The 20,526-nt window shown below is 30.3% G+C and overlaps 1 protein-coding gene across 4 annotated transcripts in view; it reads left to right on the plus strand.

The window, feature by feature from the left end:
* The window catches only part of LOC141456164 (long-chain fatty acid transport protein 4-like), a 61,697-nt gene that overhangs the window by 37,214 nt on the left and 3,957 nt on the right, over positions 1-20,526 (plus strand). For 2 of the 4 annotated variants that reach the window (XM_074131885.1, XM_074131886.1), the window contains exons 2-10: positions 2,749-3,029; positions 14,869-15,019; positions 15,972-16,209; positions 16,321-16,552; positions 17,597-17,798; positions 18,401-18,593; positions 19,329-19,472; positions 19,562-19,699; positions 19,805-19,871. In XM_074131885.1, the coding sequence (XP_073987986.1) occupies positions 2,749-3,029; positions 14,869-15,019; positions 15,972-16,209; positions 16,321-16,552; positions 17,597-17,798; positions 18,401-18,593; positions 19,329-19,472; positions 19,562-19,699; positions 19,805-19,871 (1,646 nt within the window). Of the gene's footprint in view, positions 1-1,470; positions 1,739-2,748; positions 3,030-6,762; positions 7,114-14,868; positions 15,020-15,971; positions 16,210-16,320; positions 16,553-17,596; positions 17,799-18,400; positions 18,594-19,328; positions 19,473-19,561; positions 19,700-19,804; positions 19,872-20,526 lie in introns of those variants that run through there. The other 2 variants (XM_074131887.1, XM_074131889.1) reach the window with 2 other exon arrangements.

Genomic DNA, 20,526 nt, shown 5'->3' on the forward strand with positions numbered 1-20,526 from the left:
GTCTACACACGTAAAGAATTAATTATTAATATAAATGATTCAAAAATAATAACCTGAAATCGTTAACCATCAGCTTGAATTTTCCAAGTTTGAAATTGCCATATATTTTTATTTCATCCATTTTCGATTCTTCCATGTAGACATCTGAATCACGAATTAGGGTAGCTACATTTTCAAGTTTTGCTCCTCGTATGGTTATTTTATCAGTTACCATATCCGGGATTCTGACAGTTGTAAGATTTCCAATACCACTGGCATAGTCGAACCACATTAATAGAAAATCTATCTGTTCATTCCACAAGATAGGTTGAGTGGCTGCTTGAGAATTAGCAATGGCTAATACAGCTAGGCAGTAGAAGATGATAATATTCATTTTTCTCCCTATAGGTCAGAATTAATGAAATTCTACCGTGTATATAGTTATTATGCTTACAGTTTATGTGTGCATTTAATACGGGTTAAGGGTTTATGATTGCACCAGCAACTTTATTTAAAGAACTTCAGTACTCTCTTTACAAAAGCTGTAGAAATAGATCTAATTACTAATAATATTGAACTTTATTTCAGTCATTAAAAATACAGAAATTAATATCCTAATTAGGTGAATAGCTTTTTTTATTATTTTTATTAGAAGAATATATCAGTCCTGGTTCCTAACTCTCAAGACCGTTTATATAATTTCTTACTTAAATTTTAAATTATTATTCTTACGTTGTTTCATTCTGTTCCTTATACAAGTTCTTTGGAAAAAGTAAAAATAAATAAATGTCAGCATTCAGAAATAAAATTTTAAAGAAATTACACTCACCCTTTAATCGATCAAATAATTGTTAGATTTATGAACTACGACATCTGTTTTCATGAAAACCGAGTTATTCCGTAAGAGGAGAAACATATAAACAAATTTTCTTGTATTTTGTGTGCAAAACTTCAATAAAAAAGAAAACTTATAACAAATTAGCATTACATCACAACTTGAAAACGTTTAAGCACTATAAATTGGTTATATTTAGGTATTATAATAGGTGCTACAATGGTCCACCGCAATCTTTATCTTAATAAAAAAATGTTATCGTTTATGTTACAAGAGGAAGTTAGCTTATCAGACTTTTGAAACACTCATTCTCCATTTTTTTTTTTATAGTTTAAGGTTGACTTATCTCCCTAAACAACAAATTTTTAAAAAGATAGAGAGAGAAAAACAAGGTTTTTTTTCTCCTTATACTAAAACAACTTTTTGAAATTGACGCTTTTTATTGATTAATTACTGAGTCACCTGATATTCATCACCAGCTTTTTTCACTATTTTTAGGTTAATTGGTAAATTAATTTTATGTAGTTAAGATTCTGTGAAGTAAGATTTTTCTGCCTGAACAAGAATTTAACCCGTGCATTTGTTGCTTCAGGAACAAAGATGCTTAAACTCTGCTTCAAGAAAACTTAAGATTTAACTTCATTCAAACTTAACCAGAAGATAAATGAAAAGGATTTAAGTTAAAGCAAGAATTGCATCGGTATTTCACCATTTTACAACATCCTCTCCTGGAATCAGGACCGTCATTTGAGGATGGGCAGAGTGCACCATAAAATATAAATCAATTAAAATGCAAAATAATTAACATAATATAGAAAATGTGGTTTAGTTCCGCATTGGAGTTTAATATTACTGATTTTATCTGTTGTAGCTCGCACGTTTATTGTATTCCTGATCGGATTCGTACTTTAACTACTTTCAGAGGTAGATTAATCAGTTTATTGTAGAGATTTCCACTTCAATTATGTTCCCGTTTTAAACTTTTGCTGAGTCAGCAGCGAGCGTAGTTTAAGATGGAAGCAATTTAATTTTATGAACTTCTATTCTCTTCTTTTTCACTCTTTAGAAATAGTTTTTCTTTTAAGCAATTAATTCAGATTTTTATTTGATTGATTATCAATATATAACATATATGTATATATTGGCGCACCGAGGGGAGTAGGTATGGAAAACCCCGAAAATGAATTTAAAAAAAAATTTAATGCTTTCTAATAGTATACTAAAAATATGTAAATGTGACGTAGTCGATATTCATTGTTTTGGGAATCCCAGCTGTAAAACAAGATTAAATGACTAACTCCTCTGCATCTGTATCTTGTAAAACTTGAATCCATCTATTGTCCACATTGTAAACATAAGCCTATGTCTGCGCAACTCAGAGATTTATGTGGCGCATCTAAGATTTAGATCTGACATCTGGATTACCTCTTCAATCCTTTGTCTGCTTAATTAGTCGTAAAAGTCTGGATAGAATCTCCAGGGAAAAGATTGAAGGCACGATTTGTTAGTTCCGAACCCTCGGTCATATACGCCCGAAAACCTCTTACTCTAAGTTTAATTACTATAATAATTTTAATTAATTGGTTAAAGAGATGATGTTGCCTAAATTATTTTGTAAATAATCTTTAAGGAAGTGATTTTGTTTTATCCTAAATGAAAGAATATTTAAAATGAAGTATTTTATTCATCGTAATATTCAAAAAGTTTTTCTTTCGAAAGAAACAAGATTATGAGGTAACTTTGTTTCCTCACTGCTAATTTTCAAAATTTCCAATAAATTTTAGTAATGTTGATTATTTAAAAAAAGAAACTAGAGCCTTAATCGTTGTTTAAATCTAAGAATAATTATCTGTTTAATAATAAAGCCATTATATATGTGTATTTTTTTTAATGTTAGTAGATAATATTTCTAAGAGATAGCGCTGGTGTTTCAGAATGGCGACATTGAAAGTAACTATCCAGTGAGCAGCGAGAAAGGCGAGACAGGGGTCCGTTGCAGCCTTTCTCTGGCATTCGTCAGGCGGTTGTGCCTAGCGTTACTACGGATAGTGATTGTGGGACTGATTGTTGCTGTCGTCGTTGGTGCAACAACTTATTACATGGGCCTAACGTTCGTCGTACAACTCGCCATTGTTGCCCTCGTCGCCTTCCTTGCGGCTGGTGGAGGTTACAGATGGTTTTACGTAGCTTTCAAGACTTTACCGAGGGATGTGACGTAAGAACCGTCTTTATATTGTTAGTAATAAATGTAACCTGCTCTCCTATCATAAACATACTGTAACTCCTGTCATGCTCCTTTGTTTATAAATGCGTGAATACTGTTGTTTACTTAGTGCTCATTGTTTATGTTTATCTCCTTATTTTTTCGTTGTAATAATACCATACTTTTTATGTTTATTAATGTCGTGTAGTTATTTACTTATACAGTTCGTGTTTCTAATGGAAATTCCCTTGGTAAAGGGAATTATATTTTTGATTACACGACAGAATTTTTCATGAGATTAATTGCATTTCAATGAGAGATTAATTGCTGAGTTCTGTTTTTCGTCTTGTCAAATGCAGTAGATCCCTCGACCAAGTATCAGTCAACTTACGATTTGAGTTTACGGGAAATAAGTTTGTGGAAGCCAAAAGCGGTCTGTTGTTCTCATCTGTAGCAAAAGTATTTCTAATTGTATGTAAAGTCACACTTGAAACATAATATATTGGAGTTTGTCTCGGGAATTAGTACATTAAATAATGCACACATTGTTGGTTGGTGAAAGTACTCATGTTAGTTCTGTAGTGTCTGTCGATCTTTTTATTCTACTTATTTGTTCTGTATTGTATGTTGTTCTCTCATGTTAGCATTTGTCTTTAGGATCGTGTATTTGATATAGGTAGAGTGTCTCACAATTTTTTTATTACATATTCAGTGTTTAAAGCTGTGTTTTATTCAAATCATTTTTAAGTTAAATTAACATTTTATCAAAAGTTTTGAAATTACTTAATTCTGTTGCATCTAGCTATTACAAAGTAAGTTTCATCGAATATCAAGTATTTTCATTGCACTTTTAGTTTTGTTTTGCATCTTTCTATTCTAAAGGACTTTTAGCTCGACAATAAGTTTAAGTCTAAAGTAAAAGCTTCTGCATGAATGAACTTCCTGAAATTTTCATCAGCACATAGTAAGTGTGAAAACACTATATGACTCATTAAATATGTATATTTACACGCCTTTGTTTCTTATCTTGATTATATATCTGTAATTAACACATCTACTTCCTACATTTATCAGTAATGAAACTATGTTTTTTATTTATTTATAACAAAAAAATTTTTTAATGCATATCACAAAAGAATTATGACAAGAGAATTTTACGAAATAAATTAATAATACCTGTTCATTAAAACTTTTTACGAATTATAAAATCCTCGTGAATAATAATGAAAATATTACTGTAAAAGCTATTTTAAAGTAACATTTACTCTACTTTACTACAGATGAATTCATTTGATCAATTATTTATTTTCATATTGTTCAGATAAACTTGTCTTGAGAGTATGGCGCGGAATGCGGATGCATTCCAAATAGTGTTTGCACAAGTTTCTCTGTGGCTGATGTATAATTTCTAAATGACAATGTTTTGCTTATTTTCAACCAACTCGGATAGCATTTAATCCACATTAAATAATATAAAAGAGCGATCCATGAATTGCTCTAATTGGAACATACGTGGTTTTAAAACACACATTCAGATGAGATGAGAATGAAAACAGACTGAGTTCGAATTCAGAAACCTTTAAATCGTGTACATAGAGTGAAAACTACATATTGAAAATTTATCTCAATCGCAATGCTTCTTCTTGTATGAACTAAGAGAAAGTAAAAAGGATAAATGTTGTTTCATTGAAAATTGGTATTTCTGAAATATAAATATAAGACCATAATAAGTTTAGATTCATGGGAAAGTAAGTTCTCCAATGATATTGTCATAAAACAGTTTTATAACTCAACAATTATTGATTTCACTAACGGTTATAAATAGTTTTATACATTTTTACGTCGTTTGATATTTTTTGGGAGTTTTTGTATAGGGTTTTAAAAATATTTTTTTTATATGGTTGTATTTATGATCAAATCCTTGGAAGAAAAATAATTCAACATTAAATTTATTTATAGCAAGAAAATAGAACGACATAGATTGGGATGCTGTTCAGCTTAGTGTGAGTAAAGATATAATTGAAACCCTTGATTAGAAGAGTGGCAGTTCCAATTAGATGAGGATTGCATAACTGAACTTATTTAATTGAACGTTCCTCATTGTAGTGTGCTAGTTTATAAACATATTAATTCAGAATTTGTTCTTTTGATGTAAAACGCCGCCGAGTTTATGAATTCACACAATATGTTTTAATTAATAATAGTATTATTTTTATTGTTAATCGATTATGGGAGGGACGTATCCCTACGTCCAAAGAGCCCTAGATGCCTCAAATAGCTTCCCCTGGGTGAGTGTGATTGCGTAATGTGTTCCGCTAGGTATGTTTGTGGGTTCATTAAACCAAAATAGTTGCACATATCAATTACCTCTTGCAGGCCCTAGGAAGATTTTGTAAATTTCATTTACTTTATTCACCTTATGAGTCTATTTTGTTCAGTTGTCAAGGTTCAGTTTTGAAGTTGCTTGAAAACGAAAATCTCTTATTGCTTGGATAGCACCGACATTCCTCTCTCTAAGTTTCGACCGAAATTCATCTACCACAAGTTATGGAATATTTTCTCGAAAATGTTTTCTACAGTTTTCTTTAAATTTAAAATTGTAAATTGGTCCTATTGACACATTTTCCCAAGAATATTTGGAACGTCCTCAGGAAAGTGTAACCTTAAGTATTCGTCTCAAGTACCTCTCTTGGAACAGTATACTGATCTACTATCAGTAAAACATTAAGCGATGTTACGTATTTTTAGTAACAATTGCTGATGGAATTCTGCGATTAAAAGAAAATTATTTTGCCTCAAATGTAACTTCATTGTCATATTCATCATGTAGTTATAATAAACGCTTGTAATTACGGCAACTTCTAGATTGAATTAGTTCGTTTTCCAAGGTATAAATCGCCTTGAAACGAGTGGTTATTTGGCATTTTCCTTGGCGAACATGCAACTGTCTTCTAAGCTGTGATCTATTCTTTTTTGTTGTTGTGTTTGGTGTTTCTGTGGAAATCAATTTCTGAACGAATTTGAAACTTCTAACATTGGGAGTACTAGTTAAGATACCAGATTGTGTTGGTGTTGCGAAATAAAGAAGTAGAAAAGTTGTCCCAAGTATAAGCACGTTTTTATTGGTTCTTTTATTAATTGTTTAGCTCTTACGTAAGTTTTATTTACATTCTATATTTATTTCTCTTTTATTATGTTCGATATTTACAGCTAAATGAGCTCTCTAAGCAGATTAAAAAATAAAAAAAATATATGTTAAAGAAAAATTTCTTTTATATTTAACATTCATCATTAACTACATAAGATAACTGAGTAATATACAGTAGTTACATAAATAATTTATCTTCTAACATTTGTTTATATATGAAATAATGTGTTCAAAGTGACTAATGTTTCCTTAAGCTTGTTTGTTCTCAGATTTTAAACGCCAATTTTAGGATTTTCTAAAGAATATCTTCGAGTCGGAACTATCCACATTTATCTTAATATCCAATTTTCTAAAGACTTTATAATATTTTGCTACGAAAGAACTTTATTCTTCTTTATACGATTATGCTTTATCAACACTTAAACCTGTTCGAAGTCTACGATTTTCTCGGTGATGGTGAGCAATAAATAATGCATTGGATATTCAACAATGGTTACTGCCTCTTTAGTCAGAATTTATAGCCTCAAAAAAAGAGTTCCACTTTTATATTCTTGTGTATTTATTTATTCATGAAATTGTATTTAATTTCGTTCATAGAAAATGCCCAGCTTACTGTTTGCAACACTAGATGTCGCTACTCTTTATGCGCATTTTGCAGCTGTTTTAAGAATGCATGAGAATCATCCAAGAAAGACTTACGAGGGGAAAGCTATTGAGAAGACCAACAGTAAGGCCCAGAATAATCTGGGAAGAAGAAGTTGAGTGAAGCTTACCATAAGAGGAAGGATTAGAGTAGAAAACGTCAGTTGGCGAGAGATAGACATGCAGCGTGAGGGTGGCAAGAAATATGTATTGTTATGCAAAAAAAGCATCCCAATGCCAGGGTCAAGGTCATGATTGAAGAACAGATGTTAATTGCGCTTATTTGTTGAAGTTCCATCGTATAATGTAAGCAGAAATAAGTGTTTTCAAGTGGATAGAATTAACTCTTAATTCATTATTGCATATATGTATTTTTTATGGTCATTGATTTATTCATTTTATGTAATAACAATAAATTGTTAGCAATAAGTGTTTAAAAAACTATTCCATACAAAGCCAGTATGGAATTTGCGTCTAAACATTGCTGAAAAAAAGAAGTGGTTCCAGCGATTACACAAACGCTTTCAGTATCTCCTGGGAATTTCCTAATGTAACAAAGTTAACAAGTGACTTAAGATAAAATATGCACATTCAGTTGGTTAAGAGAAGGAGAGGGATAACTGCAAACAGAAAAAAAAGTAATAACCTTCGCGCTTTTGTAAATTTAATGCGATTAAATTGATGATAGTACTTCATTATTATTTATTATTATTAATAAATGCTTCAGTAGATTAAAAAAGCTCCGGGTGCCAATGGCTGCAGATAGTGACGCTTATTAAATTAAGAAAAAAATAATTTAGTAATCAATACTTGAGAAGAGATGCAAATTGCTATAATTAAGTAGTAAACATAATTTGTTCCAACTAAAGATGGATAGTTTCAAGTCCGACATTAATACGAATAATCTAGAGTTGAAAATGCTTCAAAATGCCTGAAAAAGTTGGATGTAAATTCCTAGAATGTGAGAATCACATTGGATATCTATAAACTACGGTTGTATGGTTGGTTGGAGACCATCGTAAGCTCCGAAAGAGCTGACGTCGCCTACATATTACCAAAATAGCTTGAGGTAACGCTAAGCGGTGGCTAGAAATTAACCGTAACAAAACGTACATGGCCATGAGAGAAAGTTTACTAGTAGACGATCAAAATTTTCATTCATTCAGTGACTTCTAATGTTTAGGAACTTGTGGAGAAGTACTGGTAACAAAGTCTGTGTTTTAGATTGATTTGCCGTGATGAGTTTAAAAAAGTAAAACGTTTAAAAAAGTTTATTGAAGTTCACTTTCGATACTTGCAATTTTGTGACAACGTAGTGTACGTTGCAATTAACTCATTCCAATGACTAAGAACAAAAAATTTTTCTGTAACAAATGCACTACGCAAAAATTTAAGATTAATTAATCAATTAGATAAATTCAAGGGGATCAAAAAAGTTATTAAAGAAATTTATATCTGCCAAACATAATTATAGTTAGTAGAAATTTTATGAATGAATCCACTCCAAAAGGTTTTTTTTTTCCATTGTGGTCAAACAATCAAAATATTATTATTTTCATCTCAGTTGCCTTATCATTTAATTACGTAGTTAGATACCACTGATCGTCGTTTTAATTACTTTTCCACATTAGTAACTTGGGATTGAATAAACAGATATATTTGTGCTTCATAGTGATATCCGTGAAATAACAAAGTACATTACCACAAGTGTCATTTAAAAGTAATTATTTTCGTTGTAATTATACCTGTTCGCTTGGTTTAATACTAATGAAAATGAAATTGTTAATCAACAAGTTAAAAAATTAATGAGCAAAATGTATTGGATACGTTGGTTTTATAAATGATTTTCAATTTTTTCTTTGCTTGTTATTTGTCTTTGAAAGTTAGTAGTTTTCTGTTTATACGTTCCTGAGTGTTTTATGTTACTTTTATAGTGTGATAATTTATCATTTTTTTCATTTCGGTTCATTAAAAAATTTTATTTATAATTTACATTGAACTATCTAACTACGTAATTGTATGATAAGGCAAATGACATAAAAAAAAATGTTTTGTTTATCAACAATGCGAAAAAAACATTTGGTGTAGATTCATTCGTACAGTTTCAACTTAATGCAATTATTTTTGCAGAAATTGGGGTTCTGGAACATCATCTGGTCACATTCTGACTTTTTACAAGTGTCTAACTATTCGGCGAGGTGGTTCTACTGCGGTGAGGTAACAGATTAGTTACCTCTTGAATGTTCACATAGGTAGTGCAGTTTATAATCGTATACTATAGATTTTAGTTTTAAGGTTTAACTATTCTTAGTTTCTAAATTCATCAAAATATGCCAAAAGATTATTTTTAAACATTTTATTATGGTCGGTCGCCTTAGCTTCTTTTATGCTGCTATTTCTTAAATAACTGTGCCTTACTTAGAAAGATTTTTGTCTTGGTTAACCTTTGGTTTTGAAAGTGCATACAATTTTTTTGGCGCTTGTTATATAGTCAATTATATTTCTATAGATATGGTAATGATAAAGTGTTAGTGCGTGGTTGTTGATGGTAACCGAGAGTTTGTCTGTGATGCTCCAAACCTAAGTAGCAGCTACAGTTAGATACATATGATAGAGTTGGGTTATCAGCTAAATGTTTAAAAGGGTCAAATATGAAGGTTGGAATTCTACGAGTACTTTACTAAATAAAATAATTTATTTCATCAAAAGCAGCTCTAAAGAATTTTTTGGAATTATTGAAACTACTTAAATAGTTTCAATAGGATGCAAAAATGATTGCCATTTCAGTCGAGTAAAATTTATTTTGCCGAGCTTTCGACCTAGGGACTAGGTCATCTTCAGGGCTAGTTTAGAAAGTAATACTTTTACATTTCAGGGTTGGTGTGTCTTCTGTCTTGTCTGTTCATGAACTCTGACAAGACAGAAGACACACCAACCCTGAAATGTAAAAGTATTACTTTCTAAACTAGCCCTGAAGATGACCTAGTCCCTAGGTCGAAAGCTCGGCAAAATAAATTTTACTCGACTGAAATGGCAATCATTTTTTCATCCTATTGAAACTATAAATCAGTCACCAAAAAGAATGAACAACAACTACTTAAATAGGTTTTTAAGAATCCAAGGTTCTACCTCTTGTATTTAATAAACGTCATTTAAAGCTTGCCAACAATTTACCGAACTTGTAAGACTTTGGAACATTTGCCACAGATTTCTCATATTATTTTGGAAAATAGCCTCTAAACTCTAATTTTGGAATGATTAAACCTAACCATTTTTTTACTTGAAGTTTTTTTACTGAGGGAAGCTGAGATTTTAACCAATTGCACAATCCGTCATAATTTTTTTAATTTGATGAAATTATTCCGTTTTGTGTTGGTATCATTCATGGATTTTTTGGACTAAAGTGAATCATAATTATAATTAATACATTGGATTTAATTTGTGTCTGGATATGAAGTGATAAAATAAAGCCCATTTTTTCGGTTGGGCTTATCATCAATGGAATGAAGTGATATGCTAAATAGATTAATTTCTTTTAATACATAGTTGTTCCCCTAATATGATGAGTTTTAAAACGTCGATATTCCTATAATAATGAATGGAAACAGTTACTGAAGTGGGCTGAAAAGTGAAATAAAATTGAAACTGGTTTTTGAAGACCTTGATAGTCAAGGATATTGTTGGATACATCTCCCACTTTGTTCATTCTATTTATTAATTAAAAGTCGTTATTGTGACTGAAAATATTAAAATGTATAAATTTAAAAACAATGATGAGAGAAGTTGTTAAGAACCGTATATATTTAAATAAAATTGCCCTAATGTTTATTTTCCTTATTCGTTTCGTAGTCGCAATCGACAAATTTTACTTTTAGGAGAATTAGTGCAAACTTAATCATAACTTATTTCTTGAAAACAGTTCTTATACAAATGTAAATTGTATTAATTATCTTAATGTTTGTTAAGGTTTTGAACTAAACTTTCACTTTTTTTGTTTATTGACATTTCGATTACAACATAATTTTGAAAGTCACCAAGAACTCATTTTACTATTAACTTTACTATGTAAATTTACTTCAATTGAGCAAAATTCACTTACCTTGTTATTCGTAAAGAAAGTATAGGATCGTGCAAAATTTTGAAATTAGATTTTGATCAGAATATAAGTATGTTCCCAGATAATGAAAACATTTTTTTTGCAAATAGTTTGTAATACACGGAGGGTAAAAGACATCTAATTTAGGTATTATTTTAAAAACGAAGAATGTAATGAAATTTAAAGTTCGTACATTGTTTTGATAGTTTTTTCTGATGCTAAGCTATCGATTTTGGCCGAAAGCGATCATCAAGAAGTGCCACTTTATTGAAAATTATTACTCTCTCTCCAGATGATGGTTTCAGATATCTTCTCTAAACTCGTGCTCTAAGAAGACTCATGAAATCCGATCAAAATTATATTTCCCGAAGGGGAGAGAATTTCGCAAGGCGAATCAATTTCTCTACTGTTGTTTTCTCTGCACCTAAATTATAACTAATCCTGCCGAATGAGTGGGACCTTAAGTATAAAAAAAGAAAGCTGTAAAGACTTATTAAGCTATTTTAAGCGATTCCTGAGTCGATGTCCAGTTAGATGTTAATTTAATTTATGTGCGACTAAATTGGCTTACTCATAACCAAATACTAACATATTCTAAAGTGTCTAAAACTATTCGTATCTTGCCTTTTGAGATTTGGGAAAAATATGTGGCTCGGTATTTACCCAACCAATAGATACTTTCAAAATGATAAATAATCGGAAAATGACACATAGGTCTTTTGTATTTTAGTTATACGAACTCTCTATATTCAAATCAGATGGAAAGATTATATTTATAAGTTGAAAGTAATGATCAAGGCTGCAAAGAAGGTCTTTAATTGCAATCATCTGATTGTAACCTCCACACCTTGTCATCATGTCGTCTACAAGTTTTAGTTTACTTGCAGACATTGCTTTCATTTACACGGTTTCAGCTATGTTCCGTTTGTAAATTATTTTCTATGTAAGCGCTCCTTTATCTCATCAATTTTCTCTTCCAGTATCTTTTGGTTCCCTGGCCAATGATTTTCTTGGTCAATCGAATTTTATTCATGTTTTTTAAAATAGCCCAGACTTCATGAGAGTTTAGTTTCTGTTTACCTTGTGTCAACATTCCTATTTCTCTCTCTTCTAGGTTTTCTAGCTTGTCGCCCCCAGATTAACCAAAAGTCTACACCATTCCTTACAGACTCCAGTTTTAAAATCTCAGCTCTACTCTGTGAAACATGGTCGTAAGACCTGATGGCATTTCTGGAGATTTATGAGCTTCAGAGTTTAGAGCTTTTCGATATTTTGTCTCAAAATTTAAGCTGTCAAAAGTGAACCAATTAAATTTTGTTTATTCAGCCCAAATGCTAAGTTTTTCTATATATTTCCACCATAAAAAATAGGGATATATTATTTCTATTCTCAAACCAATTTAGTACATAAATAATGTAAACATTTGGTGTAAATAAACTTGCTGTTTGTTTTACTAGAAGTGCACAATTAGCAGGTTTTGAAACTGGTTGCGAAAACAATTTATTATATTTAAAAAAAGAGCTAATTTCGTTTGAATAGGCCATTTCTCCTTTTGATTGTAAACATATTTGTTTTCAGAAAGGTTTTTTTTTAAAAAAAAAATTGTTTTGATAATTTCTGAGCACATTTTGCAATAACTGTTGAATTAGAATGTCAATTAAATATAGGGACTCTTATTCAATATAAGCATCAGCAGTTCTATAAATATTGTTAAGAATATATTTTGATTTTTAATAGTCAATTTTAGTTTATCAAAATTTTTAAATTAATTTTTTTTAAAAATATAATGGTCAACCAATACGAGGGAAGAGATCAAGAATGTGTGTATCAAAGAAGATTACTTTAATTTTTTCTTGATTCCTAGACTGGATTGAGGAAAATGGATTTTTGAAATGAATATTGCCTTTACGAATATATTTTTTATCCAGTCATGTTAACATAGAATCCATAACTAGAAAAAACTTAAGACCCAACTAACAATCCAAATAACAATTATTTTTCTTTTACTCTTCGAGACAGTTTAATGCATTAATTGCTGATAAGTATTGAATATGTTGCAAAAACCGTGTTTCAAAAAACTCCGAAGAAAATTGATCATTGTAAAGCGCTAGTGAATGTTCATACCATATATATCTCTTCATTCCTAAGGCTGTTGTACTTTCAATAGTCAGTGCTACAGAGAGACGAATAAAATTAAATTGGAATCATAGCTATTAAAAAAGTTGTGCGTTTGACTGAGGAATATCGTATTCCAAAATAATTTCCACACAATGTGTAATCACAGTTTTGCGATATTTCAACAATATTGTGAAAAGTTTTGCAACATCCAGTTTACAATCCGGATCTCGCACCGTCAGATTTGTTAGTAAAAAGGTAAATTGATACTAAATTAACAAATCTGGTTCATATAGCTCTTCAAAGCAATGATTATGTAAATTGAACACCTCAAAAAATTAGTCAAATGATTATGTTTAAAGTTTACGTAAATAGTGAGATTCATTTAATGCTCTATACTATTAACAAGTATAACCACTTGTTCCATCACTAATTACTTCTATACTACTTCCTTGAAGAGAAAGTAGTTATGCATTATTTTAGGATACATTACTTTTCCACTTTCTAGTCGTGTCCATTATTTCAGTTAATATTAGAAATGCACACGTTAAAATTATCTCACTATATTTTTCTTCTGCAACTTGGTAGGAAATTAGTTAAACTAAAAATTATTACGGGTTGGAAATGGCAGCTGAATCTGTTATGAAAGGAATTGTTTCAAAAATTACTTAAGACTAAAAATAATATTCCGCAGAGGTTAAAGACTACATTTAGTTTTCTTTGAATTTAAAAAGCGAAAACCCATGAGATGGTTTGTCTAATTTCGAAGAGGTCATTTTTATTTAAAAGAGACTCACTTGGATCCATCTGCCCCAACCAATACTACTTTACCGAAATATTGTTAAAAATGAATCCTATTCTACCACTAACTACTTTTTTTCTAATGCAAGAACACAGCAAAATATTAAAAATTTCGTTACAAGATCAGTTGTTTCCAAGTTTTGCAAGAGCTCAAAAAAAAGCGTTGTCTAGCAATATTTAGAAAAAGTCATCTAAAGTATTGTAATTAAGTAAGTAATTAATTAATAATGGACTATTTTTTACCAAGATTTTTTAAAAACAATCCAGTATAGGTTTTTATGTGTAATATTATTGGTATGGACCGATTTTGTGCATCAATTTACAACTCGTCAGGATGGCATCAATATTGCAGGTGGTACCATCATTAGATATGATAAAACTATATCCCTTCAATTGCTGGCTTCCCTTACTTCGTTCCGTAGTTACTCTGCTCAATATATATTTCATTTATTTAAATTAACGCTTGAACCAATATCGAATTAATAAATGAAAGTTTATACGGTCAGGTAATTATTTTTTTATTAATCTACGCACGCTGTTGTTTATAGTTAATCTTTCAAAACTGGAAACTGGTATTGAATGATACATGAGTCATTAGTCTTAGGTTAGGTATCGAAACAAGTTGGGAACGTTCAAATTGTTGAAAATTAATATCTTTTGCATTATCACTCATACCTCTGGTGGTTGTTTAAATTGAGAGGTAAAAAGTAAACGATACACCCTGGCTAAACGGTGCGTTGTTTTCGAGGAAGAAAAAGTAACAAAATTATTATGTTATTGTTTGCTTTTACTTTAGAAAATGATTAAAAAGAAAAAGAAGCGAGAAATCGAAAATTCATAATATTAGTGAAGTGTTTTACTATTAAATAAAATCTTTTATCACATGTAAGTGAATATTTAAATCAATAACAAACATTATTTCACTAATTAAGGAGTGACAAACAACTTGCAGTTTTTCTTAAAGCTTTTCAAGTATTTTATCTATTGTTGTTCCAAGACAGTTTTCTAGCTTTAGTATAATTTAATATTCTGTATACTTTTTTTCTCAGGGCGTTGGTGCGGTACATTCTTTTCCTTTTAAGTGTCCGACGGTTATCAAGGAGAAATATGTGCATAGGAGAGATCTTCAGAGAGAATGTAAAGAAAAATCCAAACAAAGTATGTTTTGTTTTTGAAGATAAAGAATGGACATTAGGTGAAGTAAGTAAAATGGTATAAACTAAAATCATTACAAATAGTAGTAGTTTCTTTTTGAGGAATTAATTGCTATCGCGATGAGTTTTGATATAAACAACATGACTGTCGTTGAATCTAAAGGGATGAATTACTCACGGAAAATATATTTTCTTGGAGAAAAATATTAAATAAAAATGATTTACCTTTAGTAGATTATAACTATGAATAAGTGAACAAAAAAATTCGTTGAAGACATTAACAATAGTGTGGAAAAAAGATATATAGTATTTGTGTCTATATAATTTAACCAAATTTCATCCAAACATTAGTAATAAGAGAATAAGAGCAACAGTAGAACCTCAAAATATTACCACACATGAATTTCCTGTGATTTTTATTTTTCAGTATCCCGAAGGTACACAACACTACGTCACATTTTGAATTTTTTGCAGGAGAGCAAAAGAAAGAGTTTTTTCGCGGTTTTGCCTTACTTATAAGCCCACAGGAGTCATTTTACTTAAATCTTTGGTCGTTAATAAGTAACATAGATGCTCCATAAGTGATGGTTGGGTAATAAAAAAAGAAATTTTGTATTAGAAAGATTAAAAAAATAAATTTTGAAAAAATGGACTTAGTGTTGTGTACCTCCAGAGTACTGTTTTATTTTTTCGAATATTCATCAAACATCAAAACCTGTATTTGAGTAGTTAACTCCTTTTAAAAATTTCGAAACAATTGTGATATTTCTTTCCTTTTGTGAATTAAGGGTAATGGAAAATTTTAATAAAATAGTAAATATGTATGTGTTTCGCATCATTTTCTTTAAAAGCTTTTTCAGTCTTAAAATTTCTGCTCTCCAAATGTAAAATGATTAAAATAAAGTAGAGAAATTTTGAGACTGATAAGGCTATTATTCTATTTATAAATGTTACATTTAATTACTGCTTTTTACTTAAGGAAAATGTATTGGTCTCAGGTGGAAGATTATAGCAACAAAATAGCAAATCTTTTTAAGAGTCATGGATACAGAAAAGGCGACGCCGTAGGTCTCATGTTAGAAAATAGGCCAGAATTTGTTTGCATTTGGCTAGGACTTTCAAAAATAGGAGTAATTACAGCACTTATAAACTTTAATCTTCGACAGAATTCGTTGTTACATTCTATTAATGTTGCGAAATGTCAAGCGTTTATATTTGGAGAGGAGTTCAGTGATGGTAAGTTGAGGTTTTTCACACTAGTTATTCTTTATTTATATTTACTTTTATTTATTTTATTTTGTTGAACTTTCTTAACAATTTTCACATTTTTTTTTTTTACTGTTCTAGCTATAAAAGAAATCTGTAATCAACTAAGCGGAGTCAGACTATACAGTTTCAGTGCCGGAGAACCTCGACTTCCCAAAGGCGAACTTGGTGAACGTCAGATTTCTAAACTGCTTGCAGAAACTAGTTCTTCGCCACCTAATCTGGATGAAATTAACTTCCACGATAGATTACTTTACATTTATACATCAGGCACAACTGGTCTACCTAAAGCTGCAGTAATTACTCATGCAAGGTATTTCTTACTGTGGAAGAAAATAACCTATTCTAAATTATTCAGTGAATTTTCATTTAAGTTTTTCAATTGTAGAAGTAAACATCAGTTTGTGCCATAAATAATAAAAATCCTCGTTTATTCTAAATCAGCCCGGCGCATAAATCAAATTTTTATACATATGACTCGGCAGAAATTGAAGACGGCTCTTTAGCCAAGTTAACCTCATGATTACTTTTAATCATGAGGTGGTGCACAAATATCTCTAATCTGCATTGATCTCTGCAGTTTTTAAATTTTTCTTCTACTGTCAACAATGAAAGATTATTGAAGACAAATTTATTTAACCAATTAAGTTTACTTACCTGAAATTTAAATATAAGTTTGAAAACAAAATATTAGATTTTAGAATTTGGAGATTAATCCATTTAATGATTTGTGACTTACAAGAGCTAGGATTTATCCTTTTCTAGCGGATTTAGTAGAAAAAAACGTATTAAGTATTTTATTTAATTTAGGATGAGTGTCGAATTGTTTGATGAGATCGCAGAAAAAAAAGATTCTTTACGGATCAGAAAGATTCTTTATGCATTAATATTTTAATACCAATAATAATTTTTATAATTTCGGCTTTTGGAAATTTTGATTGATAAACTATAGCACAATCTAAAAAAATTAATCTATTCATGATTCTCTTGTGTTATTTCATCTAAGTGCTTAAAACAATGACTCAGCACTGCTATTAGGTTAGTGAGGTGTTGTGCTCGTTATACAGTGAAATCCAGCGACATCTAACCGTGCCACTTCATATGGAGCCAAGCTAGGTTTCTTTCATTGATAATGAAGGTGCACATCACTAAGGTTGGTTAAAATGTAAGAGTTCGAAAAACACTAATTTCTTTATTATGTCCATCAAATATGTTAGTCCTTGTTATGCCTTATTGTTTTTTAGCTTTGCCGAACTTTTAATTTTAATAATTTAAACTTTAATTGCATCCTGTTATTAGGTAATATGAAATTATAAATACTTCATTTTTTTAGTATTAATGCTTCTTTTTTTTCCAGATATGTATTCTTAGCAGGAGCAATCAGCTATCAAATATGGTTCAAACGTAGCGATAGATTTTACACGCCGCTACCTCTGTATCATACAGCTGGCGGGGCTATGAGTATTGGCCAGGCGATTGTTTACGGTGCTTGTGTAGTTATCAGGAAAAAATTTTCAGCTTCTTCTTACTTTTCGGATATCTCAAAATATAACTGTACGGTTAGTAGTAGTTTTAACTGATTCAAAAATACGTTTTGTTAGTTAGTTTTGTTATCATCTACAAATTTAAAAATGTGATTAGGTCTCCGCAATGGTTGATAAAATTAACGATATCCACTTATTTATTTTTAAATACAGATAAAGTCTCCAATTTATAAGTTATTGAAATAAATATCTTCAAATAAGAAATAGATGTAAAAAGTTATAAACATCACTTTAAGTGACAAAAATCTGTTCATTTAATCTAACATTGTGGATTCAACCAATTATGCAATATTTACAAATTTTTTGAAATATCTTTTAAAAAATAAACTATAAAACTAAACTAATAAATTAATAAATAACTGTAATAAATAAAAATAAATTAATTTTGGCTCTAAGATAACCAATATTTACAGCGTATTAATGTAGAAATGTTATGCAAAAATTATTCTATTGATGATTACACTTGATGTGAAGTTAATTTAGAAAAATGTGTTTGTAAATAAATTCAAATTCATCTGAGATAATTAGATGATTAAATGTGATTGTGCACAAAGCTAGATAAATGTTTTTCTCTTAAATTTGTTTATATGATTAATTTGTTAAAATTTGCTTCGTAGGTTGCACAATACATTGGTGAAATGTGCCGTTACATATTGGCCACTCCTCCTAAACCGACTGATACTCAGCATAAAATAAGGGTTATATTTGGAAATGGTCTGAGACCACAAATATGGAAGGAATTTGTACAAAGATTCAATATTCCAAAAGTTGGTGAATTTTATGGCGCCACCGAGGGTAATGCTAATATTGGTGAGTTCATTTATTTATTTTAATATTTGGTGTTAACAGCATGTCCGAAGAGTGCCTTAGCTGTAGATTAATAGTTCGTGAAGCGACGAACTTGTTTATAAGAAAAACGCAGGAACCCGGGAAGAGGAAAACTCAGGATTATGAATCATCAGTTTGCGTTTAATCACTCAAATGTTTGATTTCTTATTTCCTGAACATATAAAATATACAAAAGGCACAAAGTATTAGGGTTTAGGACCACTGCAGGGCAAAAGTAATCATGCTATTCAAAAACGTTTTTAATTTTAAAAAAGTTCTATAACTGTTTACGCAGCGGATTTTAGGCATTAGTTGCAATGCGAGACTTAAATATTATCAAGGCAAGATGAGTGGGTTCTAATAGTGTGAAAGAAGAAAATCTTCATGCACAGTTAGGCTACTGATCGAAAGGTATGGAAGCTACTTTTATAGGAGGCCTAGATAGGTCTTTTGAGATCAATAGCCCTCCAGAAATAGATTGAAAGACTTTTTTTTTTAGTTGAATGAAATTTGAAATCTCATTTATTGTTACTGAATGGGTTATTGTTGATAGCAGATTACCACTGAGCATTTCATATTTTTAATTGCTTTGCCCATTTCTTTCACTATTTTTTTTGTTGATTTTCAGTGTGACTAGCACACAAAAATTGTAAATGCCATGTTTTGGCTTTATTTCAAAGAATTTTTTTTTTAACCACATTTTTTTACTTTTAACAGCTAACATTGACAATACAATTGGAGCTATCGGCTTTGTTTCAAGAATAATTCCATCAGTGTATCCTATTTCAATAATTAAAGTGGATCCTTCTACAGGAGAACCGTTAAGGAATGCGGATGGTCTTTGTATAACATGCAAACCAGGTACAATAATGAATGTAATCCAGAAATTTTTATTTTGCATTTAAAATTTTCCAAATTTATGTTATTTGTATATTTTCATGTAATTGAAGGAGAACCAGGCGTATTTATTGGAAAGATTATACCAAGTAATCCAGCCAGAGCTTTTCTTGGATATGTGAATGAAAAAGAATCTGAGAAGAAAATCGTGTATGATGTTTCTAAAAAAGGAGATTCAGCTTTCCTTTCAGGTAGATCTCTTGATGTAAATACTACAATATAAAAACTAATTTATTTTATCTCAGTAACTTTTTTATTTCATCGTGTTTTACTTCATTACTATCATTATTTTTTAGGAGATATTATTGTGGCAGATGAATTCGGCTATTTGTACTTTAAGGATAGGACTGGTGATACATTCAGGTATGAAAATTATTTTTATTAGTAAGATGTTGAGGCCTAAGGTTAAAAAGATGAAGGATTTGGGACTGGTCTGAAAAACCAGACACTCCGGGATTTTCCGGCAACTTTTCTAGCACCGTCCAGGGTAGTTGGAATTAATATTTAAAAATTTAGTCCTTACTACTTATTTCCGGGTTTAACCGAAGAAAGAAATATTGTCGCTAAGTATTTCTTAAAATTTTTAGGGAAATGGACTGGAAGGGATCTTATGCTGACGCAAGTAATTGAGCCCAATGTAATTTATTTGTATCGCAAAACATTTCAATTTACAAAAATTTGATGTAAAAATTATTCACAATTTTCATTTGCTACTATAATAATTACAATTTAATTAGAAAGTTTGTAAGCTACATTATTACCCTTTTCTGAAGTTCAGTTAATCTTCAAAATATGGTGATGAAGTAGACGTTGTAAATTATAATTCATGCAGTAATTATTAACTGAAAGTAACTTAAACTACCATTGAAACACTGTAACCCACTTGTAGGAAATGTGAATTCTATTGGACTTTGACGCAATTGACAAGTTGTTTTCTGCATTTGGCGTCAAATATCGTATCTCACTTCTTGCACTGGTATTGCAATTGGAAAGTACTGTAAATTTAATTTTAAAAAGT

This window comes from Rhodnius prolixus, unplaced genomic scaffold, assembly GCF_049639745.1.
Source record: "Rhodnius prolixus isolate KJV_2025 unplaced genomic scaffold, Rpr scaffold_4, whole genome shotgun sequence".
Classification (NCBI taxonomy): domain Eukaryota; kingdom Metazoa; phylum Arthropoda; class Insecta; order Hemiptera; family Reduviidae; genus Rhodnius; species Rhodnius prolixus.